Below are 26631 nucleotides of genomic sequence, written 5' to 3'. Positions count from 1 at the left end.
AAACAGCCACTGACAGCCAGAGCGAATGTTGACTGATGACCTAACAGGTAAAGTATGCAACCTGTCAATTTTAATCCAGCGAGCCAATCAGATGGCGGGCTTTGTCGGTCACGATCATAACCTCACTTTTAATACAACACAGAGTCGGTGGAATACTTAACTCCTGCCAGTATCTTTGTTCCGTTTTATTAATAGCTTTGTTTTTTTTTATTTTTTGCGAAAATCCATGTTACTGCTGGTAACAGCTCTTTTCAGTCACATGGCGACAGGTACTGGATAATTAAAAGACTGGTATGTAAAGAAACACTATAAGACAGGGCAATATTTACGATATAACTATAATCTATGATATATACCCGGTATTTCGCCATGTGCTATTTAGCTTTAGTTACCTGGTGATATTTTTCTTTTTTTTTCTTGTTACACAAACATTTTAAAGCGTATGTTTTTTTTAGTTTCCTTTTTGTTTGTTTTTTTTACAAAATACCAGCTCACAACATTAGCTGGCAATTGCTCAATCTGCAAACCAGGAAAGCTAGTTGTAACAAATAAGTATTGTACAGAAAAACTCGGAAGATTTCCAATTTCAGTTTACCTCTGTGCCGTTTTATTAAGAATTCTGTTAGCTTAAGGAAAAAAAATAAGCATAATGATTTGTTAATAATTTTTCTTTTTATTTTAAGCTAATGCGACTCGTATTAGGGCTAACGCTGAGTAGAAAATTGTAATACGCGAGTCTAAGTCAAAGCTGCATGAGGAACGATCTCAAAGGGTTGACCGTTAGCCTCAAAACAGCCGAAAAATTAGCCGTCTGGCAAATTTTACCGTTAGTTGTACAAAAAAGAGCTAACGGTAAATTGGCCAAAAACCATTGACCGTAAAACCCCTTTGAGACCCTCCAGCATGATGAAAGGGATCAGAACAAGCGATTGAGAGTAACTGCGAGGGGAGGGAATGGTATTATTGCTCCCTTTTCCGTGTCTCCAGACACGAGCCCGGCTCAGCGCATGATTCTCGTGTTTGAGAAAACATTTTTGGCGCTGATAGACTACAAGGAGTCCTTTCCCTTTCGGCGAAGTCCGTCGCAAGTGTAAACTAACAAAAAAAAAAAAAGAAAGAAAATGAAAAAGAGCAGACGTTAGCGCGCCACGCGAAGCCCTGCGCGTGAGGAAAAGAAGAGACCACTCATAGTTTATGGAGCTGACAACACAGATTTGTAAGCCCTGAGCGGGTAGAAGAGAAGGGTAGATTTTCCTTTTTTCTTTTTTTCTTTTTTTCTTTTTTTCTTTTTTGTTTTTTGTTTTTTTTTTGTTTTTTTTTTCCGAAACATTTCAAATCTTGTGCATTCCTGCATCTTCGAATACTTTGGAATCACGCTTTCATTGTGGTTTAAGTCACTAAAGGAGATGATGATTTCTGCGGTAAATGTCGGCATTGAATTCCTCTTCAGCTTATAACTAACTTGAGTTAACACTATTTGAAATGATTTTATTTCTTTAGCTCGCTTACGTCGATAAAATTTTACTGCACACTTGTAGTTTTATTAAACAAATAGAGAAGCCTTGTCTGTGCTCTGTTCTGTTGTAAAGTACGCAGGAAGCGGCTAGAGCACGAAAGAAGTGTAGGGAGAAACACGAGACGTAGTCGTAGTTGAGTGTTCTAGTCGCTTCCTAAGTGCTTAACAACAGAACAGAGCACATTCAGGGCTTCTCTATTTGTTTTATAATAAATAATCCATAAATTCCTTCAATTTTCAAAACAAACTTTATTTCCGAAGCGAACAAAAGTGTCGTCAGCATGTTCTATACTCTCATAAAGCACGCTACAATAAGCCAATCAGAATCCTTGTTAGAATGGTCCAAATAATCTGATTGGCTGTACAAGTCTACAGGTGTCAAAAATACCAAACCATCAAAGTTTAAAAACCATCAAAGTTCACATTCTGCAATAGTTTACAAACTAAGATAGCTCGGCAGGTCGAAGTTAACATTTTGCCTAAAGTTTTTAAGTCTCTTCTACAGAACCTTAAAGTGAAATGTTCAGTGAACTTCAGGCGAATTATGGCTCATAAAAACACGCGAATTTTTTCACATGACAAGGTAGAAAACAAACTGTTCAAGGCGACTGTTTTTTGAATGAGCGACAGCCGAATTCACCGGAACATGGAAATCGCTCGGGATGACACCGCCGCAAAACTCGGCTGCAGTGATTGATGTGACTTTCCACTCAACGCATCGGAAAGGATATCAGAGCAAGCTCTTATTTTTTCACTCGAAGGGCGGCCGATGTAGTTTCTGAGGCTTGCTTTACTGCGATGACCGGAGATCGCCATGATAAGCGAGCCGCGATGGACCTCAGCGTGATCATATTCGCTCTGACACCGTAATGATTAGTATGAATTTTAAAAGTTATGCTGGTTTGGTTATATTTTGGTCATCATTTCTGTTTTGTTCTGTTTTGTTTTTGAACACTGAACTTTGTATACTATACGAGTGTTAGCTGTGTTTGATTTTTATTTCCGTACGTAAGCTTGCAATCTAACTGAGCGTGTAGATCTATTGTCTATTTTGTTTTTCCTTTCAGGATTTTCGTATCTGCGCACATTTTAATAACGTAAATTACGGCGCCTGGTATGTTTACAAACCTTTGTTTGGTTCTTCTGTTGCTACTTGCCGGCTCGCTTGTTCCGAAATTTCACTTTCAATCGAAAACAAGCTAAAAAGAAGTCCCGGAAAAGGTCGAACATAGTACAATTTGGCAGATGGCGTGACAGCTTTAGCTCAGCTCTATGCTCTATACTCTCATAGAGCACGCTCTTTCAACCAATGACAGCGCGCGTGATATCCTAACTTTATTATAAATCCTGATTAGACCAGCCAATCACAAACGATGTTAATCTAATACATAATTGAGCCAAAACATATCCTTTGTTCCCAATAGTATTTGGTGATTTGTAATCCCGTTTGCTAATCAGTTAAGTTTCATTGGTCAAAGAGGGCAAATTCGTCTTTCCCCATCGAGTTGTACACTTTAAAAGGACATTTATAGTGGATAAAAATGAGAAATATTCAGAAACGTGAGTTTTATGGATCGAAGGCAACATTCAAAATTCGGAAAAAGCTTTACATTATTGGGTCTCTATTTTGCTTCTTTTCAACAAAAAAATATCAGGGAACTTTAAAAAAAATTGCTGGTAAAGAATAAATAAGTCAATGAAAGATTCAATGTCAAACCCGTGAGTGGGGAGAAATACATGAAAAACTGCCTTCGACTTTAAAATTAATTTTTTTGAGATGCCTATTTAGTAGGAGGGAGGGTGGGGAGCGGGGCTGGAAGAATCTTCTCTTTAGTTGATGATGGATCCACGTGTTCAAACCATCGGAGTAAACGTGCATAGCGCCGAGTGGGATTTTACGCGCGGTAAATTATTAACGAATTAGAACGGTGTAATGCCAGCAACTTCACAGCTCCTAGTTTGAGCCAAGGTTAATAGAGTGATCTTTTTTTTTTAAACTAAAGAGATTAAAACAAAAAAGGCAAGCATTGATAATGTGTATAAAAAATGTAATTACACGATGATACAAAAAAGCTTCATACAGGAGCAAAAATATATGACAAATATAGTGTTCTTTACAACATTTGAGAGCTTCATGAGTTTATGATATACAATAAAACAAGTATTTAATTTGGTACCGCAACAAATGCTCATCTCTGTTTTTATACAGTTTATTAAAAAAAAAAAACTTGACTCTCGCTATAAAAATAAATATAAAAGTTCTGATTCTATAAAAAATAGAGCATCTTTTGGGATTAAACACATCCACTACTCTTGAATTTCACTCCGTTTTTTCTTTTTCTTTGATGTATGAGAAGTTCCCTTTTATTCCAACCAAGAAAACAAAGACTTCTTTTCTCCCTAAAAAGAAGCAGAAATTAATTCAGTAAGGTGATCACACACGAACGAACTATATAAGTAACCAATTGGCAACAAAGAAACAACAACGACAATAACGATGACGAAGTCAACAACAACAACAACAACCACAACAACCAGAGTAAATCGTGAAAAAGACCTTAAAAATACAAGATTTTGCCACTGTGATTCATCAAATACTTTTTTTCGGAAATACTTTTGAATGATATAAGTGCACATGAAGAGATGGCGACAAAAAGGAATACTTAGAGGGGTTGTAGGGTTTTAAACAGAACATTTTATCTGACGTCCTTTTCGAGTGACAAGACCGGAAAATTGAAGAAATAGAGAGGGCTTTTTGACTGAGCTCTCAAAAGCAAACTCGGAGAAACAGTGTGCACGTGTCTCTTAAAGAAACGAGAACCCAGTCTAAGTATAACTTAGTGGCCTAAAGCGTGAGAAAGCGTGAGAGAGCGTGAGAGAGCATGAGAGAGAGTGAGAGAGTGTGAGAAAGCGTGAGTAACCAGGTTGCGATTTTTTCAGTTTTAAATCTTATACGTCAAGGGTGTGGTGTAATGTGTTTAGGTTAATTACAGACCTAGCGAAGAAACACCAATGTAATCGTCGACTACCACCACCACTCAAATAAAAACTTCTTCAACAGCGAAAAGATTAAGTTTACGCTCACCTCCGCCGTTTCAAGGCCTCTGAGCCTTGCTCGCCTTCTGTAGCGTATAATACACATCACTGTACCAATCACGATGAACACGCTAACGCCTGCGACTGCCACGAACGCGCCCATACCAGCTGAGAGCGTGGTTGGTTTGGAAGTGTCCAACAGAACATGTTTATCTAAAAGAAAATATGATGATTTCAAGTAAGCAACAAGAACAGACTAGGTTTCTTTTCTTTTAGGAGAATGTTAAGTATTCTTCTGGTAGATTACGACACAAAATTAAGTGAAAGTTAATTTACAAATTTAAGGAGATATCGTTTCATGTAAGTAGACCACAACTTAGACATTATAAGGCCTACAATTTTTTTTGCAGAAACTGTCAATTTTCATCAGTTTGATCCAATTTGATACAAAATCACCACATTGAAGTTTACAATAAACCACAAGGAACCATTAAATTGACTAATTTATTTGTCATGGTTGGTATTCGACTGAAAACAAGCAGATAGAGGAGAATTTATTTGGGGAGTTTAGTTTGTGTATTGACTTGATCCCTCTTCAAAAGCCCTTGTATCAATTAACTCATAAATCTTATCAGGGAATCACAAAAGTCACGCAAATGAGCCCAAGGTTAAAAAAAAAGGCTTCTAGTTTTGGAACTAAACCTACCAACACATGTTTTGTTGTCCTTTTCCAGCAAGTAGCCTTTCAAACAGAAACAGTTATAACTACCAAGAGTGTTGTTACACAGCTGAGAACAGCCATGAGCGGGCTCTGTGCATTCATCAATATCTGCAGAAAAAAAGAAAAAAAATCCATTTAAAATTAGAACAGCACTAAAAATAGAAACTGCCATGGAAACCAAGTTAAGCTAAGGCCGGAAGAGCCAAGTGGGTCTATACCAAACTTGACCTTGTTTTTTATAGACAGAGAATAACTAGAATAAATATCAAGTTATTACAGAAACGGTTGTAATACCAAAGCAAGTTCTGAGGTCCGCCATCAGTCTGTATCCTGACCTGCAGTGACAGGTGAAACTACCCTGGGTATTCTGACAAATTTCATCACAAAAATGGCTTCCAACATTGCACTCGTCAACATCTGAAGGAAAAAGAAGACATTGGAAAAAGACGCATGAATGATCGTTAAACAAAGTAGAATACTCGCTTAAACTATTTTAAATAAAAATGAAAAATGATTATTTGAAGGAGAGTAAGAATGATAAAATATGTCAGCCTATTAAAGGATGGGTGGAGAAATGGGAAATATATATTTTTGTGACTTCATTGACATAAGAAATATCAACTATCTCATTAACTGAGTCTATATTTATCTTAATACCATATTCAGTTTGCTATATATCTAATGAGCAAAAGCTAAAAAATCGATCTCTTAATCTTAAAGTCACACTATGTATACGGAATATTTTGGGGTTTATTTATTTTTTATATTCTTTTTGTTATACGTCTGTGGTATAACGTTACAATACCTTCACAGCTTTTTCTGTCCCTTTGCAACATAAATCCGGAATGACATTCGCATCTAAAGCTGCCTTGAGTATTAACACAAGATTGCTGACAGTCATGACTGCGGGCTTTGCATTCGTCAAAGTCTTAAAGAAAGACATGGAAAATTACAAATGCTGAACTGACAGTACTATACAATGTCCTATTTAGTTTAAAAAACTTGTTTCTCCTGCTAAAGGAGAGTTATTTTTTTTGTACCAAAAATCTTCATCATGACTTCAAAAGGACGAAAAAAAAGCCTGAAGGGCCCGGCCATCTATAAATTAAATGCGTAGAGCCTTCATCACCAGGCCCGGCCAAAGCGCACAATGCAAAGTAACAGTACAATTCACCAAAAAGAGAAAAACAAAAACAATAAAGTAAACAACCGAACAAGTGAAAAGGGCTGAGCACGATACAACCGGATTATCATATCCGGCAGCTTCGGGGAAAAATATACGATATTTACTCTTACCTTTCACAGTAAGACTAGCTGCTGCCGTAGCACTCCCAGCGGGGTTGGAAGCCACACATCGGTACATCCCTTGATCAGTGAAATTGACTTGACTAATCACCAAGGAGCCGGTGGGTAGAATTTTGAACCTATCTTCAGCAGGGATGGGTTGGTCACCATTAAACCCTGACGCCCAAGCGATATGTGGCGCTGGGTGGCCACGCGCCTTGCAGTGAAAGATCCCGGATTCAAACTGGGTTATTCTGAGATCCTTAGGTGATTGTGTTATTGCTGTTGGGACTAAGGGGTTAAAAAGTAGAAACAAAATAATTTTTAATATTGGCCATAAAAAAGAGGGATCTGGATATAAAACTTGATTAAAGGAAAATTTATCATTTACTTTCTAGTCCGGAGAAAGCTGCATAATCTTGATCTTTCTTGGATCCCGTTTCTGTGATTTCTGGAAAAAAAAAATACGTGCAAAATTAGCGCCAATGATTAGATGAGAAATAGTGAAATAATGAATAAGAATTTTAAAAAAAAGGAAAATGAGAAATAAGAAGTGAGAAGTGAAAACTGAGAAGTGGGAAGTAAAAATGAGAAACGAGGACCGAGAACCGAGAACTGAGAAATGAGCGTGAGAACCGCAACGCTCAATAGACATACCTATACAGTGTCGTTTGTCTGCACGGAGTTGAAACCCTTCTTCGCAGGAGCAGCTGTAGCTTCCAGGAGTGTTGTGGCATGATTGCTCACAGCTGTGGACACCCATGGTACATTCATCAAGGTCTGGAATGGGAAATAAAAAGGCGTTAATAAAATGAAGCAAAAACCAGCAAGTTGAGCGGTTTATGTCATGCAAACTTTTGGAAATTTGCTTTGAGACCAGAGAAGAGTTCACACTGAACGATCTCTACGATCTTGATGTCATTTCTGAATCTTTGAGGCACGTTACATGTTAGTCATAGTTATTTACCGTCACAATGTTTCGAGTCTCTGTTCAGCATAAATCCACTGTGGCACTCACACAGGTAACTGCCCTCATAATTTATGCATTCATGCTCACAGCCATGCGTGTTATCGGTACATTCGTCTACGTCTGTGAAAAATGTGAAACATATGGCGTTACTCCTCAACGAATTGCATTCGTTAGATGGATTATCATTGTTACTTCATTTCACTAGGGGCAGTTCATATTAAATAACTATTGATGGCATGTTAGGCTTTAATAAGAGTTCCAAAACAGTTAGGCAGTCGAGTATCGTATTAATGCTCGCTTGACTCCAAATTGGCTGGAACAGGATTCTATTTTCGACATTCTCGTGAATTCTAAATTTTTTTTTTTTTTTTAATTTTCAACGATCACAAGATGTACTTAGGACATATGATTTGCTGATAATGACATGTTTTGTAACTTTTACCTTCGCAATGTCTTCCGTTTTGCGCCAAACTGTAACCATGGCGACAGATGCAACGATGACCTCCATCCGGGAGATGAATACAATGATGCTGGCAGCCGTATCTTTTGGCGGGACACTTCTGCTCACCTACAAAAAGAACAACAAATAGCAATAAATGAACTGTTAAGCTTAGTTTTCCTATTTTTTTTCTTTAAAAAAAAAGAGTAGTTGTGAGATCGTTGTTGTCCTACCTTGATGATGATGATGACGATGATGTTGATTGTGTTTATGTAATTTCTGTTTCAGGACATGATACGGTTTCGAGGCATCCTGTTTGTCGTCTTCTTTGTGGTGACTACCATTTTCATCAACATTCTTAACAACCGTACTTTGTAACCTTGCCGTGGCCGGCTCAGTCGGCCTTGGAGTGACTGTCGAAAGAAATTAAATAGTAGGCTATAATGTTTCCTGTCGCCTGCTCTCTTGAAGTACGCATTACAAGTCTTTTGACTATTTTTACATCTCGCTCTGATTGAACATGAAAATTATGATAAAGAAAAACTATCAACACATTTTTGAGGATTTGAATTGTATATCTTACCTTGCAAAACATTATTGTCTTTCAGCCTATTGACGTAGCCCAAGACAGTCTTTACCGCGAGAGGACTGGCCTCGATAAGCTTGCACGTGTCTTGACTGTTGCATTTCACCGTGTAACATCGCTGATCCTCCATGTAGGCCAAGTCACATGATCTTTCCTCGCAGCAGATCCCTATGCACTGACTGATATCCATTACCTGGCCTCTCTCGGTGAATTGACCCGCGCTCCGACCTCCCTTGAGTTGTACGTTGTAAAATGTTCTGTCTTTCTGGCAGATCATGTTGTTCTGAGAAGCTCCAACTGCACCGGCGGTAGGACTTGGTTTACCTATAGGTGAAGCAACGCTCGCGTTCCCAAGCTGCATCACGCTCGCTTCGTTGGCGCTGCTAAACATTGCTTGGCCATTCCTTTTGATGTAAGCGATCACTGAGTGGACCGCCGTGTCCTCGATAGGTCTCGTTCGACAGAGATCACGGCTGAAGCAATTTACGGTGTAGCATACCGCTTGTATGACATAAGCCAAATGGCATTTTGTAGTCAAACAACATTTCTCGATACAAAGCTGTATATCACTCACGCGGGGAAACTGAGAAACTTCGCCAGCACCCATGCCACCATTTAAGATTACATCGTTGATCATCAGTCCCTGAGAGCACTCGGATAAAGGCTTGGAATAAGTCTCATGATTGTTTTCCATGCGAGGAAAGCCGAGCATGTTGTTCAGCGGTGACATAGTTGTAGCAGACTGCGTGGGTTTCACATCTCCGAGAAGGTCTTCTAAAGATGGTTCTGTTGTCTTGAAAGTTTGTGTTGGCGTAGTCCGAGCTAGAGAAGAAAAGAAACAAATTCATTTGTTGCAAGTGGCTCTTTGACATTTACGGATAAGTCAACCATTTTAAAAGTTAGACACTTTTGTTATCTTTCTTACTCCTTGCGCAATCCGATAAAATATATTATTTTCGCCTCAGAGTGCATCTCACTCCAAGTGAAAAGCTTAATTACAACACATCCGAGCGAGACTTACCGTTGGTTTCTCCTCTATATATATACATTATGTGAAGAGAAAAGTTCTTTAGACGTGACGGCCTGGTACTACAGAGTTCTGAACTGGAACACTGCAGTCCAAAGCACGTGGACCTCATGAGGATCGCAGCATCACATGACCTCCGGGCGCAGCATTTCCGAGCGCATTCGTCCATGTCCGTATTCTCAGCTAGCCGTGTAAAAACCCCAGCACGGAGCCCGCCCACTAAAGTCACGTGGTGGTAAAGTCTGCCATAGTTACAGCTCGATAGTGGGGGCTCAGGTGTCGTATTTAGAGTGGGCTTCTTAGTTGAAAGCATGCCAATCAAGTTGAAGGCAGGTTCTTTATCACCTTGTGGGGCGTCCAATGACTTTGCATTTGGTTCTACTGGTGTATCGTCAGCTGGAAAAGCTAGATTCTTATTTTCCTTCTTCGTAGAAGGACGAGAAATTGATTCTGGAGGAAGACATTCAAGGTATAAAGTAAGGAAAAATTGCCGATGGCCATAGTTTATACCCAACTTTCATATTACGGTAAAAACAGACTTAATAATAGCGGCCTGGCGAGCACTTGGATGCTTTGCTCTTTGTAAACTGATCAAAAGAAAAAAAAGATATTCATCGAAAAAATTTATTTACTTCTACGGACACGACAAATGGCTCGTGGTAACTCACCTTTTGGCCCGCTTCGATTCACAAATCCAATGACAGGACTATTTTCCGACAGGCTCTTGATAAACGTTTTACATTGCTCCTTTTCCGTACAAGTTATGGCAAAGCAGTTGTTTTCCACCACGTAAGCTACAGAGCAATCTCGTATTCCACAGCAAATTTTCATACACTCCTCAATGGTATCAACCTTTCCTTTGTCGGTGAAATTTCCTGCACCTAATCCACCGACAAGATCTCTATTTCTATAAACATCTCCCAATCTGCACGACGTTTTGAGTATTTCTGGTGGAGTGCCGCCTATTGTATCAGGTGACGCAGTCATTTTGAGCATCGTTGTTGATTTCAACGTGGTTGGCGGCGTCGTTGATAATGTGGTTATTTCTGTAGTTGTGTCTGTCGTTTGCGGTGACGTCACTGTTGGCATCTTCAATGTTTCTTCCGATCCCGATTTTTCTCTCGCGGCGCTGACAACAACTGTTGTTGTACCAAGTGTTGAAGCACTATTGTTTTTTGCTTGGTCCATGAACTTCATGTTGTTGTTAGAAGTACTCTGGATGGGAAGATTACTTAAGTGGCTTGTTGGTTTTGAAAACCAAACAGAGTCTGTATTAACATCTGAAAAGCTATCATCAGAAGGACTTTCAGTGAAAGTCTCCGTGAGAGCAGAGTTGGATTCCGAATGAAAGAGAGAGTCGCTGTTAGAATTCTCCAAGTATCTATCAATTTCCTTCTCCAGAACCGCCCGCCTAAACACATAAATCTCATCAAGGTAGCCGAGTAAAATCCTTCGCCCAGAATGTGAACCAAACCCTGCTTTAGCTTCCCAATCTAGGGAGAGCATACCACTGCCACGACCCTCTCCTACCAAGTCACCATTGATAAAGACTTTGGCCATGTGCGTGCGCGAATCGTAAGTGCCTACTACGTGGTACCACAGATTTGGCTGCAGAACTGGCGAAGTCCTGACATTGAAGACTTCCTTAGCGTATTCATTACGATGGAACCACCTCAATCGCCCATCGTACACCTCAAAGTGGTACTGTCCTTTGCTGTGAATAGAATGTCCACCGATTGTGTCAAAAATGGAATGAACTCCACCGGTTCTCCACAGTTTTAACCATAAGGCAATGGTGACGGCTTCGCGTGGTTTCTCCCGAAAGTGTTCACCATCGAGAAGTACATCGCCACCGTTCAATTCGATTGCGGCTCCTCGCTCACCAGGTCTTGAAACTTCGGTGCCTGCAGCATAAAACAAAAAACAAAAAAATAAAAATAAATAAATATTAAAAAACCCATTCAATCAATAACGTTATCGACAGCTATCCTAATTTACATCATAAACGAATAAAAAAATATTGAGAGGTAAAAATCGTCTGTTTCTCCCGAAGATCTGGCAATTACTTTAAAATTTTCTCCATGTTAAATTACCTCTCGTTAATCTTGCGTCATTGTTTAGGCCAGATCCGTCCACCGCCACAGAACCAATCACGTGATCAAAACCAAGGTACAGCGACAGATAACGTAGATGACTACCTGGCAGCTCGTCCATTTTTCCTCCTAAAGGACTGAGAGGTAGTGGGGTAGGGGTCGGTGTGGATTGTGTTTCGTCTTCGACCATATCTGTTTTATGAATTAGTACAACAATGCTATCAGGTTTACGTGGTACAAAATTTACGTGTTTGATTTAATTGTATTTGCGAAGACCGAGAAAAAAATCCCTACAAATCAAACGATTTCTAATATACCACTTGGGCCCATGTACCACTAAAAATACGAGAAATCTATGAGCAGGTAAAAAAGATCACAAAATACAGTGAATCACTAAAGCTGTTAGGAACTGGCTCATTTCTCACCTTGTCTGCTCACAAACGAAATTTGATATTCTCCTCCGTCCTCTACCGTACAAGTATCACCACCCTTACACCGTACACTGTAACACCTCCCTTGTTTCAGCATCACAAAGTCGCAAGCAGGCTCGTCACAACAAACCTGGATGCACTTCTCCATGCTCCGTACCCTAGAAACTTGAAGCAGCATTCCGGCGTTCCAGCCGTCTCGAAGTTTCACGTTGTAGAAGAACATTCCTTGGGCACAGAAACGTTTTGTGTTTGACGGAGCAAATGTTGGACGCGTGGAGATTTCTTTGTATGGAAGGAACATATCATTTGCTGTTGTTCTGTAGGGTGTCGGTGGAAAGGTTGGCGGTTGGATAGTTGGGGGAGTTGTTGGTCGGTGCTCTAACTTTCTTAACTCTGTGAAGTAATCAAGAAGTAAAGGCAAACGTTTCGTTAAAAGAGAAGATGTAAACAACCAGAAACCAACACTTCTCCCACTAAGGAAGTACTCAACTGATGTTCGCTAAATAATACAAATAAACAAGAAAAACGCCAAGAAGCAAAACAGTTTACTACTAAAATCATTGCATCAAAACTTATCACTAATTGCGAAAGAGTACGATCCAAATGGTTAGTTAACACTATCGTGCATTAAGGCAATTATTGGTCTAATTTCTTACTTCATTTGATGTAATGATACCACAAACTGTAATGTGGTTACATTATCTTGAAAATTTATCAACGACATAAATATCTTCTCATGAAACGCAACAGTCCTTCCTGCTCTTTTATTAAGCCTACGCTTCTCAGAGGCATATTTGTAAACGAGGAAAATTTATGAATTCCACGATAATGTACTCACTTTCATCTAGAACTGACTTCCCACTCCTGGTGACATAGTGGACGCTGGGCATGTCACTCCTGTAAGAGTCCGCTGGCACAGGCTCGCACAATTTGTTATTGTAACAGTCCACGGCATAACAGCTGTCGCGCGTCATGAAAACCAGGTCACATGACTCAATTTCACAACAGAATTTCAAACAACTTGTTGAGCCTTTCACTCGCCCCAGGTCTATGAATAAGCCCGCATCCATGCCACCTCGTAACTCGCTGCTATCATAAAACATCCCTTGCTGGCAGTTAGGCTCGTCATGTAAGGTGATTGTGGACGGAATAGTACCCGAGCCAGTCTTTTTAGAAAGGGAAGCGCTAGACGGCACCTGAAGAGTTGGCTTATATGGTGTCGTCCTGGCATTTGCTGCGGGTTTAGTTGTAGGCGCGGTTGTTGTTGATGTTGTTGTGGGCGGCCTTGTGGTAGGCGAAGTGGGCCGCGTTGTTGGTCTTGTTGTAGGCGATGTGCTGGCAGTGGTATGAGTTGTTATGGCAGCTTTCGGCTTTTTTGTCGTTGAAGCGTTTGGATGCAGCTGTAATATTGCATCTTGAATCATGTCGTCAGGTATGAGACCATCGTAGCTTCCTTCCTTAAGAGGAATAGCCCCACCTGAACGAAGGTCACACAGTGCAATTAGCCAAACTTTAACAACCTAATAACCTTCAACAGGTATGCAAAGTCGTATATAAAGATTGATTCATTTTTATTGTTTTGCATATAGTTTCGTACTCATAATATTTTTCCCATCGCTTTATCATACCATAAGATAAAAATCCCTAAAAGCCTTCATTCAAGATTACGATTGATGATTTCCTGAGCAAACGGTACATGTAGTAGAGTGGAGTATAAAGCAATCTTAGGTCTGTTGTCATTGGCAGCAAAAAACAATCATGTTACCACGAGAACTGGAACTGTGGACTCGAAAGGTCTAATTACCTTAATCACTGTTTAGGATTTTTGACGCATCATGTTCAACGAGCTTGCCAGGAACATAATGCTTGGTTTTTCTTTGGGCATTTAGTAAGAAAACAGAAAACAAAGTTGCACAATAAGTATGTTTAATACCTGCTCCAGGATTGCATTCCTCCGACAGATCACTTAAATCGGACACGGCAAGCGCATGATTGTACATATAAAATTCGTCGATAAGTCCTCTTATCCCTTCGGGAATTCCGATCCCGACGTCGCCGTCCCAATTTTGCGATAGCAATCCATGGCCTTCTTTTTCGTCCAGAACGGCTCCGTTCAAAATAATCTTGCTCATGTTGATGTGTGCGTCATAAGTAACACTGAGATGTACCCAATCTAGCGAGTCTACCGTCTGCCTTGTTGCCATGCTAAATATTATGTGCCCTAAGTCATCTACGTGAGACCAATGAATATTGCCTTCGCGGTACTGTAGGTTGTACTTAGCTCCCGACCCCGTCGTCCTGAACAAAGTGGCTGTTCCCGAGACTGAGTCTAGTTTAAGCCACAAAGTGATTGTTATCGCCTCACGTGGACGACTGTTGAAATGGGTGAAAACTAAGCGTCCACCGCGCATGCTCAGGGCAGAGCCACATTTGGACTCGGTCACGGAGAGGCGCACCTCTGGACTAAGAATGGCATTGTTCTTATGCTCTGAGCTGTCAAGGGCTGTGCGATTTTCGATTTCCTCAAAGCCTATATGAAGCACTAAGTAGGCTGCGTTACCTGAATAACAAAAAATAACAAAAAAATGCATTTTGTTTAATTATGCAGGTAACACTACTGATTTTGAACTCGTCTGTGGGAAATACGCAGCAAAAGCTAATTTAAATATGGCTTGTTGGTGTTGAAAATACACTTGAAGCAAGGAAGGGAGCAATTAACAAACCCAAAGAATTAAGCCCCCGTTACAGCCGCTTTCACTTGCTTTTCGGCATCCCTGCCTTCTGGTTTAAGTGAACAACCGTTTCGTTTATTTCCTAAAAAATTTATTTCTGAGAATTTGAGGCAAAATCAAACAATATCCCTTAAATTATATTTTGTTTTTTTTTCACCTCCTTAACCCTCCGGTTGAAAATGAGTCGATAAATACAGAGAAATTCCTTTTAAGTCACCCCTAGGCGTAATAGAGTTAAATACAGAAAACAATGGTGTCTTTTTTTCGTTAGCTTACAACCGTTTCTCCTATCGTGATGATAAAAAAAAGGGAAGCTAAAAAACCAGAAAACATCGACAACCATATACAATACAATACGATTGCGTTGACTTGAAAGCAAACCTTTCAAAAACTAGTGGCTAAAATAATAAAATGGGTGGGTCAGAGGTTACGATGTAACTTTTCCTAGTCGTTGCACACTGTTGATTAAGCTTTCCCGAACAGCACAACAATGCAAGAGCTCATAAAGATCTCTTACAATGTTATGCTATTCGGTCAAACCGGCTTTGTCAAGGTATGACAGATTAGAGGTGAACAAACTAATTCATCATTTAATTAAATCATTTTTGTTCGAGTGTTGAACGCAGCACGGCTTTTATGAGAAAATCTGTCTGTTTCGTATACGTAAATAAACCATACGTAAATAAACTATACGTAAATAAACTATACGTAAATAAACTATACGTAAAATCTATAAAGGGTTTCTAAAGTTCTATAAAAAACAAAAAAGAAAAAGGGATAGACGATAAAATAGACGAGATTACAAAATTGGAGTGTAGAAGTCCCCTTGATTATCATGAACGTAACATTTTACAAAAACTGTAGCTTGAAAGGTTTGATGAATGTATTGAAATTAATTTTAATCAATATTTCCTTGATAGAAATAGAGGAATTAATAGATTGAACCCTCTGACTTAATAATGTGAACAAAGATTAACGTCGGACAGACGGATTATAGCGACAAAATGTTGGGATAACAAATAAAAATGAGCCTTAAAACAATTGTCTTCTTTTTTTAAAACCAATGAGTAACCTACAAGAACAGCTTAAGAAGTAACGGACGAAAAAAATTAATTTAACAGAATAAATATTATACCTTCACTTGTGGCAGGGATTGTAACCTTTTTCTTCCCGCTTTGCGACTTGGGCTTCTGTTTATCGTATCGATGTCTGAACTTAAACATTTCACGCATCTCTTGCATTCCTGGTTCCTCAGGTTGCGGCCTTTGATGTGCGAAGCGTGATCTCTGAGGCGGTGACTTTGACGAGGGTTTGACTTCCTCCGGGGAGGAGTCAGGCAACAATTGTTCACTGACCTCGTCACTGCTGATTATTTCAGGGGGGAGGTCTGGGGTAATATCTTTTACCAAAGAAGATTTCGCGTAGGGCTTTTTACTCTGAAAGTCATTAAGAAGAGGCATGTCTGCCATAGTACCGGTGGGAACCGATATTTCTGTCTGCGACCATGGTTTAGGTACGTTGACACGTCTACTTGGCTTGGCCTGCGGCTCGGTAAACTCCTCTGTGACCTGTTTGACGACACTATCCGCCACATTGTCAATTAGTCGTTGTAAGCTATCATCTTTGCTACTTTTTTCCTTTGTGAGAATCGGATGCTTTGCTTCGATTTCTGCAACTATCTTGTCAATGAAAGACTGGTTCACGGTGGGATGTCTCGAAGAGATCTTGTTCGCCAAAATACCGCCATGTCTTCTCAAGTTATCGTGTTGCGTTTTTCGAGGTTCTGTTGGTCTGAGTTTCTTACGATACCAGGGGTTTTCATTCTGAGACCGGACTGGGACTTCACCTGTAGTTTTAGGCCCATAAGCTGAGGTAAAAGATTGAAGAAATAAAGAATAAAAAATTATTTACAATTTCCTTTGTTGCGTCCTGTCCTAAATGAAATGAAGCAAAAGACACATCGATTGGGGCGGAAGTTTAGGAAAAGTAACAAACCGGCTTTTTTGATGTATCGTTATCTAACGAATTCAGGTTATTTAAGACTTTCTGAGTGCAGCTAAGCCTTCCAAGCTTCGTAAATTGATTCTTTCGGACAGTTTTCACAACCTGCTTTTGATATCCACGTTTCTTAAGACGAAATTTCTCAAATTGCAGATCAGACAATACATAACAGGTACCCACCGGTTTCATGAACGTGTGGCTGGGATTGCGGACCTGTCGCACGGCTAGTCAGCGGATTGGAATCCTTACTTGTTACCAGGCTATTCCGAACTGCACTCGTCCCTCGCTGCCGAGGAATATAGGAGCGCTGGTGTTGATGCTTTTCGGCTCTTTCTTTAATCCTTTTTGCTTTTCTCTGTTCTTTCCTCTGGTCACTGTATAGTTTCTTCATATTTCCATAAATTTGCCTCATCTCCTTCAGGAGGGCTTCTTCATGGATGTTCCCACGATGATGTACTTTCCTTTTTTCAGACTGATTTTTTCTTCTATTAGTTTTCCTATTTTGGGTTCTCCCTCTCGGGCTATGAAGGTGATGTGACTTCTTTCTTTTGCGGCTGGTTATTTTGGTCTTTAGTTTAACAGATGTGCGCCTATCCCTCCTCTTATACAACCACTGCACTCGGCTATAGATTGTTTTAATATAGTCCATCAGGCTCTCACCGTGACTCCTTGGTGACGTACCTGAGCCCGCCAAATCATCTGTTACATATTGCTTCACAACTCTGACTTTCTTAGTACGCGTTGCAATCCTCGAGGCTCGAGTTGTTGGCCTTGAAGCTGATACCGGTGGCGTTGGAATATCTTCTTCGAGTCTTCTAACATGGTTATTTTCTACTTCATACCCTCCTCCTTTCTGTTCGTTGAAAGAGGCTAACGTTGCATTACTTTCCTTTTTAGAATGTTCTTCAAGAAGATTCTCTAGGCGTTTATAGATGTTATTTATTTTTTTGTATACCGCGTCAAAGTCAGTTTTCCCATGACTATAGTTCGCTCTTGTCACATGCTGCTTTGCGCTGCCTTCACCATTAACTGCCATCAAATTCTTCTGTGCTTGAGAAAAGTCGTTTTTCACAAAGGCAGGCCTTTCAATGCTATGCTCTGGGTGATATTTTTCAAAGTTCTTGTCTAATCTAGCAAATTCTGACGAAGTCGGCTCAACGTATTTAGTTACGGTGAAGCCAAACTTGTGCTCCTTTCGCAAACTACCTTGCATCGACTTTTCCCGGTCCCAAACGTTGCCATAATCGGGAACAGGCTCACCACCAGTTTGGTGTTGTAGGTGAATTTTATCCCCGCTCTTATCTTTGCTCTTTCTGTGATCATTCCACTGAAAACCAGATCTTTGAGTGGGCGCTATTTGCACGCGGAAGCTTTCCACGTCATCTTTGCTCCTATCCCTCCCACTACTCCACACAGGCTCATCCAAATCCTCTGGATAAGTTTGAACATCAATCTGCATTTTATCCTGACTTGTTTCCTTGTTCTTTCTCTTGTTTTGAAGATGGAATCGTGACTTATGCGTTGGACCTACTTGCTTGTTAAAGCTTCCCATGCGATCTTCTTCTCGTTTCGAACCACTCCACACTCGTGTTTCAGTATTACCTGACTCGTCCTCATTATTAACATATATTTCGTCCTCGTCTATGTTGCCATTCGCTTTCTTGTTTGTGTAATCAAAACGTACTCTTTGAGTCGGTGCTAATTGATCGTGAAAGCCTCCTACATGATCTGTGTTTTTATTTCGAGTACTGCCTAGCCAAACATTTCTTCCGGAGTGCTTTGAATTAACATTGCTGTGCTGAAAATGGAATTTCTCCCCATTATCATTCTTGTTTCCTCTTTGTTCATCGAACTGGAACTCCCTCTGATGAGAAGGAACCACTTGCACTGGGAAGTTTTCCTCTAAGCCACTGTTAGCGTCGCTCGAACTTATCCACCTATGATTTTCAGACGCACTCTCTTCTTCCTGTTTTTCAGCGTGGAATTCTTCATTTTTATCACGATTTTTCTTCCTTTGGTTTCTAAAATGGAAATGCGACTTTTGAGTCGGAGTGACTTGATTTATAAAGTTTTCCATATTATCATTGTCTCTGTTCCTCGAACTCCTCCAGGAAAATCTTTCAGAGTCTTTTGGGTTATCGTCCCTATGAATATGGAAATCATTTACTGAACTTTCCTTGTACGCGTGTTGTTGAGGTAAACGAACAAGTTCAGTTGAGATATCTTCTTGCTGGTGGTTCTTGACATCGTTTTCTCCACTGCCCACATTCATCCATTCATGCCTTCTCGATGACTTTGGCTGGTGAAATTCACTTTGCTTTCTTTTATTTCCACGAGGCAGGTTCTTGGGCGTTTGAATCTTCTCTAGGTTATCTCTGTTACTACCCCAAGCACCAAACCACTCGCGGTTTTCTGAGGTTTTTGAGTCATCATAATGTTCAGAATAGAAATCACCTTTGTTCGTTTTCTCTCTCGCATTTTCATTCTTAACGACAAAGTGCGATCCACCACTAGATACCGTTTGATCATGATGATGTTCCCCGGGATCCTTGCGGTCATTGTTAAAATTGTTCCAAATGCCCTCTTGTGGTTCTTTTTCACTGTTATCGTCTTTGTCGTTTTCAGGCTGTCCGTACAGAATCTCAGAGCCTTCTTGGACTTCACCGTGGGTTTTCTTGTTCGGTTTGCTTGTGTGTCTCTCTTTCTTCGTATGATTATAAATGACATGCTCTTCAATATCGTGTTCATTTGTTGGATCCCAGTGGTTTTGCATGGATTTCGAAATGTTCCGCTGTTTCTGAGTGGTTGGAGCCTTTGGCCTTTTCTGTCGAGGTTTCTTTTGAGGCTTTATGGACTGGAATGAATGGATACTATGCTCTTCAATGCGATGCTCGTCTGTAGGCGGATAGACAGGGGGTCTGTCCGTGTCCACAAGTACCACTCTTTTCTGCGCGTTGGAGTCTATTCCGGATCCATACTCACTAGCCCCTTCTTTATCTACACGTCTCCTGGTCTGATGCCAAACCTTTCTTCCTCTCCCTTTCCTTGTTTGTTTGTTTAGTTTCTTTGCTGCCTCTTTACTTCTACCCGAAGCACCAGTCGCTATTTTCTTTTCATTAACCTGCTCGAACTGTTTAGCGATAAGATTGTGAATTTCTCCCTCAAGACGTTTGTTCTCTTCTGTGACGTTGGTTAACTTATTTAGGACAATATCAATCTTTTTAACTGCTTGGCTTCGGTTATGACTTTTCATTCCGAGTTTATGCTCGTTCTTAAGATGTTTTGTAGTGCTCAGACGGCTTAATATGAGAGTAGTGTTTTTGCTAGTGCTGAACTTAGCTTGTACTTTCGCCTTTTCAGCATTATTAATTTTATTGCGAGAAGTGACCACGTTTTCTGGGACTTCCACAAATATCTCATCCACTGTTTCGGTGTTATTGTTTCCTTGGCTGACGTCTTTTTGGTAAGAATTACTGTTTTTCTTATTCAACCGCACCTCCTTATAGTGCACGGCATTCACCGGTTGTTTTCCCACAAACGATCCAGGATCAGTAAGAGAAGAGTTAAACTCTGATGGTTTGATCACTCTTGTGGAATTATTCTTGACAAAATATACAACCTTCGGTTTAAATCTGGACTGCCTTGCAGGAACGATCTCGCAGGCGTAGCCACTGATACAAGACACTGTGAAGCAGTTGTTGAGAAACATGAACGTTAAGTCACAATGCGGTTGGCTACAACAGTAATCCACGCACTGACTTGTAGAGTTGACCTTGCCATGTGGAGTAAAATTGCCAGCTTTGTAGCCCATTCTGAGAGTAACTTCTTCATAAACTTCAGAATGAGCGCATGTCTTATTCCTATTCTTCTTCGATTTTGTTTGCGTCTCATATTCGATTTCTTTAAGCACGTCGTTGATAGGTGGTAAAGTTGTCGCTGGTTTGGGCGTTGGTTTAAAATGATGATGGTATACGTGTACAACTGTTGGTTTGAAGTTCGGCAGAAGCGAAGGCGTAGAAGTGCAAAGATACTCATCGAAACATTTTACCAAAAAACATCGATGAAACGCAAAAAATGCCACGTCACATTCATCTGACTTACAGCAAAGTTCAGTACAAACGTAAGACCCATTGACTCTACCAGCGTCTGTGAATTTTCCTGCATGGAGACCACCTCTTAGAGTAACATTGTGTGCCGTTATAGAAGAAATGCAGCCTGGAGGAGTTGGCGGATTCACCATGGAAACTTGATCGACCTCCCCTATTGTCGTTACTGTTAGAGTCGTGTTAATCGGCTTGGTAGACAAATTTAGTGGATCTTTAGAGCTTGTTTGATTGATCATGTATTGGACAGCTACCGGTTCTTTCGTTATTGTAACATTTTTAGACAAAGTGGGTGAAACATTAGTTTTCATAGCCTGGGCAGGCTTTATCTTGCCAGTTGATGCAGCTTCCGTCCCATGATCAGTCAGTTGTCCACTTTCACCTCGTGAAACGCGAGAAATCATCGGATGAAAAGTCGTCGCCAAGGCTGGTGTGCTATCACACATATGGGGATTAGAACTTGAACAAGTTACCAAGAAGCAGTGGTTAAGTACCATAAATGCTAGATCACAGATAAGACTGGCACAGCAGTGCTCCGAGCAACTATGGATGTCGTTCACTTTGCCCACCTCGTGGAACAAACCCGAAGAAAGTCCGCCTCGTAAAGTTCGGTTGTATTCCACTTCACCAGTTACACAACTTGACACTTCGACATCAGGAGCTTGAGTGGGTACGGCAGGGACAGTGGATTTTGTCGCACGGAATTTCCTCCTGTTATGCGACAAGACTTTAGGTGGCTTAACTGTAGGCTTTTGTGTGAGACTGACACGTGCTGTAGTTGCGGTTGGGCTTGAGTGCCTACCAACGGTTGGTCTTCTCGCGTGTTTAAGTAAATCTTTGCTAGCGGTGTAGGTCACTTTTTCCTTGGCTGTTGGTTTGTGGCGCGTGGCCTTCATTGCTGGTTTAGCGATCAGTGTTACGTCGAGCTTTTTGTTATGTCCATTTCCTTTCTTTTCAAATGAAACTTTCACTTTACCAGAAACGCTATTTTCAACTTTAGCTTTATTATAAGCCTTGATTACCATTGAATTTGCACCTTTTGTTGAAGTATAATTCCTTTGGCCTTCAAGAGAAGGAGGACGCTCTCGTGGGTGTGTAACTGCTGTTGTCTTATTTGACTTCTCGTTTTCCTCGCCTGTAGGACTGGCCCTATGACGAGTTTCCTCATGTGAAATTCGCTTGTCTGGAACGGAATTTGTAATTGTTGCATTTTCGTACTGTAAGTCATTCCTTTCATCTTCCTTTATCAATTCCACAGGATTCATTCTGTTCTTTAAGTCTTTGGAAGGAATGATTGACGCAACAGACTCTGACTTGCTTGAAGAGTGACTCACCGCCTCAGCGGGTCTCATGAGCTGGAATAACTGATCCAGATCACGGTTGGAGAGTTTCCGATCCTTTTTCTTCTCAAGCTTATTCTTAAAATGCTGTTGTTTGGCTTTGGCTGCTTCTCTCTTACTATCGTTCTGCTTCTTTCTCTGTTTTCTCTTTTTGGACTTTCTTCTGTTAATTTTATCAGTGTTTGGTGTTTTGGTCACGTGAACTGTGTTCTTGCGCTTTCCTGAGCTTCTAGCTACAACTCTACTTCTTGCTTTTACTTTGAGATTTTTTCTTTTCCCGTGACGTGTAGACGCCTTTATCTTAACTGAGGACGTTCTTGGTTTCTCTTTCTGTTTACGCCTATGATCGACGGATTTAACTAGTGCGGGGAGGGTCGATGACGATGTAATATGTTCTAACTGAGTACTGCTACGAGGCTGGACGGAAGGTGTTTTCCCATTAAAATCGTGCCTGTTGTCTGTTTCCTGTTCGTCCATAAAAGAAATCAGTTGGGAATCATTTGCCCTTCGGACGTGCGAAACACGTGGTCTGAATTTACTGTGTCTGGCTGGAACTGTCTCGCATCCCTGCTTGGTGTAGCACTTGACTAGATAGCATCGTTGCTTGAGCAAGAAAGCCACATCGCAGTCCTCAGAGCTGCAGCACTTTTGTACACACTCGCTCATGTTCTCAACCCTCCCCTGGTCTCTGAAATAGCCCGATCGGATACCGTTGCGTAGCGTAACATTGTAAGAGATCGGACTATTGAGACAAGGGGAAGGTTGAGTGGTTAAGTGTCGCGAGGAGTCACTAAAAGCCAATCTTAGCCCAGATTTATTCCCAGACTTTAACCCCTCCTCTATGGCTGATTTACTTGACTCGCCGGGAGCCAAAACACTTGCGTTCAACCTTACTGTTGAAGAAGTTGGCGAAGTGATGTTGTGACCCGATGTTTCAGATTTTTTCATCAGGTCAAGTTGATTGTGGTGCGACTGACTTGAATTAGTCATCGTCGCAGATCGTTTCAACTCTTCTGGAAGACTTGGAAGCAGATGTTCTTTCCTGTCTTTGGTTTGATTTGTATAATTTTTCTCGCTGCTTTTCAGCCCAGCAACTTTAAGCGACTGAGAGGATACTGGCATTTTAGCGAGTTGTTTCGAATTTAAGGCACTGGTCCTATCTGAAAAGGTGATTTTTGTTCCAGCGGGAGAAGTCCCATTCACATGATATTCTCCCATAGCTTGCAAAGCTGCATCAAGAAGGGAGATTGTCTTGGTTGGTTTATTTGATAAATGGATCGAAGAAACAGAGCTAGCATTCCCAACGAAAACCATTCTTGACTTGTACCGCCCCGTCTTAGCAGGTACGCTCTCACAGAGGCGTTTGTTGTGACAGATTACAGTGAAACAGTTTTCCAAAAGCATTAGCGCAACGTCGCAATGTTCTTGCATGCAGCAGAAATTAATACATTTTTGCATGCCCGGGACTTTTCCCATGTCTTTAAAATGCCCCGCACCGAGTCCTCCTCGGAGCGTTACATTATGCTTTTCTTCGCTCTGAGTGCAATTATGACGTGATCTTGAGTCAAGTGTAAACACTTTGGAAATCATCGAGCGAGACGGAGAAGGTTTGACCTCAGGAGAGTGAGAAAAAGTCATTATCTTGGAAGTTTCTGTGGACGGAGATATAATTCCTGTGTGTAAATGTGCTTTAATGGCCGTCGAGTTTGTCTCTGACGGTGAAGTTCTCAGGTCGAATTTCGAAGACTTTTTGAACAGTGGCGCTGAGATGTTTTCCAAACCGTGATCTCTTCGGACACGAGAGATAAAAGCGACCCGAGGCGTAAACGTGACATTCCTTGCTGGAACGGGATCGCATAAGTGTTCATTGTAGCAAGCTATTATGTAACAGCGAGTTAAAAGCATAAATGCCACGCTACAGAACTGCCATCGGCAACATTGTTCAATACATTTCCGCATGTTCTGCACGGCTCCTTGGTCTTTGAAAACGCCAGCATTAATTCCGCCACGCATGGTTGCATTGTAGTAAACATATGTGCTTTGACATATTTCATCTTCCAAAGACAATCCAGTTTCCAATTGTTTTCCTTGGCCACTTACTTTTCCAACTCTTTCACGCCATCCCGAGGTCAATGAAAGTGAAAGAACAGTCTGTGAAGATGGCGTAATTGTTTGATCGAAGGTATGACGAGTTCGATTTAGACGTGTTGACATACTTAATGTTTGAATTAACCCAACATTCTCATGTTTGTTGACGTTCCACGGTGCAATCACTGATTCGATGAACGCCCCTTGAGCAGGTAAAGCGGGTGGCGTAGAAGATAAACTTGACCCCATGTAGGTGCCACTTAAATGGCTCCCTGCTGGCAAATGTTTGTCTTTCTTGATAGCTGTCACGCTATCCGTGACATCATTAATAAACAGTGAGGTTCTAGTATTCTGAAGATGTTTTTTGTAATTGGTAATACTCAGTGTCGAGGAGAGTCTTTTCATTTTAACACTTAGTGATGAAGGCTGTACAATCCTTGCGAGAAGATCTCGTACCACAGCGGTTTCATCTCGGAAAACATGTACCATTTCAGTAAGATAGTCCATATTGCGGGCAGGGACACTCTGACACAAGCGAGCACTATAGCACGTCACTAAGAAGCATCTTTTCATTATCATGAAGGCCACGTCGCATTTAGTTGCATGGCAACAGTTGTTTACACATTCCTCGATGTCACTAACTACACCAGTGTCTAAGAAAGAACCCGCGCTTAGTCCACCTCGGAAGGTTACGCTTTTCTCAGTGTTACCATGATGACAGTTGTCACTCGGACGCATTGAGCTATTTGCTGCTAATACCTCATCTAAGGCAGGTAAAGTTCTTGAGATAGTTTGCGTCTTCGAAATGCCAGTTGATTTAAGAGTATTGCTTGGTGTAAGTATTAAAACGTCATTTCGTGCTATATAGGCCACTTGCGGTTGAAATATCAAATTTCGGGCCGGTATAGTGCTACACAGGGACTCACTGTAACATGTAACGGAAAAGCAGCGATTTAAAAGCAGAAACGCAACAGTGCAGTTGTCTGAAACACAGCAAAGTTCGACACATTTTTGCATACTTTTGACAATTCCTTGGTCTCTAAAATACCCACTTCTGATTCCACCTCTGAGAGTTACATTTTGTCGAATTATTGACGCTTTGCAGGGATCTTCTCTTTCATTTTTGAGCTGCGATGGATTAAAAGATGAATGATGTCTTTTCTTCAACGCTACGCTTCCTGATTGACTGCCTGAAAATAAGGATTTTGATCCTTCTTGAACTCTCCCTCGTCTGTTTAGAGCCATTTTGTTCTCCATGTAGATTACTCGGGGTCTAAAAACAATATTCTTAGCTGGGACACTCTCGCAGAGACTCTTGCTTTTGCACGTGACCAAAAAACAGCGATTCAACAACAAGAAGGCGGCGTCACATGAGTTTGAAATACAACACTGACTGATGCACTCGGTATCACTGTTGACCTTTCCCACCTCTTTAAAGAGACCCGACTGCGCTCCGCCTCGCAATGTTGAATTCTCGCGCGGTATTGAATGTTTACATAAAGCCGCTATTCCAATTCCAGTGACATTTAAGGCCATTTGATGCAATGGCTGCAATGCCAGCGACATATCCAAGGCTTTTGTGGATTTTGATATTAACACACTCACTATCTCTGTTGTTTTACTTGAGGACACCGGTGCAAAACTGAATTGCTGAGGAGTTGTTTTAGAGACGAGTAGTCTTGAATGTGCAAAACCAAAGTTTGATGGATTTTCTGTTCCCCTTCCAGCTTGTTGCACGTTCGATGCTAACGGGACAATGGACGTTTCGCCCACTCTGCGGTCCTTCTTTGTTAGAATGTCTTTGATGCTCTTCAGAAGCTGAGCGAAGTAGCCAAACATGCCATTCTGTTGATCATGCGCAATTGTCGTTGGAACACCTGATTTGTTTGTTTCCGAAGAAAATCGAGTCACTGTGCCGTGAACGACGGCGGTTTTCACTGTCCCACCATCTTCTTTTCGAATTGTACTACTCCCGTCTACCATTGAGTTCGACTGGCGGAAATATGATGTTGGGGTGTATGCTAGAACACGAGTCCGTATTTTATTATGTTCCCTTTCCAGTGGCGCAGCCGTTGCCGAATGAATCAGCTTGATGGGTGGTGTTTGTTTTGCGAGCCATAAAGATGAAGAACGAACCACTTGGTCCTTTTGAGATAAGGGAGTAGAATGCAACGTTAGTTGTGTCGCTTCGAATTGCGAGAGAAGTCTGTCATTGGCCTTGCCTTGTTTCACTGATGTTGTGGTGCTTGAATACGTAACTGAAA

At 41.0% G+C, this 26631-nt stretch overlaps 1 protein-coding gene across 2 annotated transcripts; it reads right to left on the bottom strand.

Annotated features, from left to right (window-relative positions):
* Window positions 1-3608: 3608 nt before the first annotated feature.
* Window positions 3609-26427, bottom strand: LOC131780627 (uncharacterized). 2 transcript variants are annotated; one of them, XM_059097237.2, is made up of 20 exons: window positions 17017-26427; window positions 15971-16702; window positions 14037-14663; window positions 12942-13580; window positions 12098-12496; window positions 11673-11864; window positions 10248-11483; window positions 9574-10029; window positions 8550-9374; window positions 8200-8379; window positions 7970-8095; window positions 7525-7647; window positions 7215-7337; window positions 6949-7008; window positions 6570-6848; window positions 6079-6201; window positions 5568-5690; window positions 5259-5381; window positions 4602-4765; window positions 3609-3916 (listed from the first exon to the last, which is right to left on the bottom strand). In XM_059097237.2, exons 1-20 carry the CDS (start codon window positions 26348-26350, stop codon window positions 3881-3883), a joined length of 15900 nt encoding a protein of 5299 aa, XP_058953220.2. In that variant the 5' UTR covers window positions 26351-26427; the 3' UTR covers window positions 3609-3880. The 2 variants fall into 2 exon arrangements, with proteins under 2 accessions (XP_058953220.2, XP_058953221.2); XM_059097238.2 differs by lacking the exon at window positions 7525-7647.
* Between the last annotated feature and the right edge of the window lie 204 nt (window positions 26428-26631).

Source organism: Pocillopora verrucosa, chromosome 5 (genome assembly GCF_036669915.1).
Source record: "Pocillopora verrucosa isolate sample1 chromosome 5, ASM3666991v2, whole genome shotgun sequence".
Classification (NCBI taxonomy): Eukaryota; Metazoa; Cnidaria; class Anthozoa; order Scleractinia; family Pocilloporidae; genus Pocillopora; species Pocillopora verrucosa.
Note: the sequence above shows the minus strand (reverse complement) of the source record. Positions and strands in the feature narration are given on the sequence as shown.

What these genes read in the sequence shown, in the direction of transcription:
- LOC131780627 (XM_059097237.2), bottom strand. Translation starts at nt 26,350, where the DNA reads ATGGTAGACGGGAGTAGTACAATTCGAAAAGAAGATGGTGGGACAGTG. An exon ending in ATATAGAGGAGAAACCAACG is followed by an intron (nt 9,375 to 9,573) that starts GTAAGTCTCGCT and finishes TTTCTTCTCTAG; the next exon opens with CTCGGACTACGCCAACACAA. An exon ending in GGACCTCAGAACTTGCTTTG is followed by an intron (nt 5,382 to 5,567) that starts GTATTACAACCG and finishes TTTTTTCTGCAG; the next exon opens with ATATTGATGAATGCACAGAG.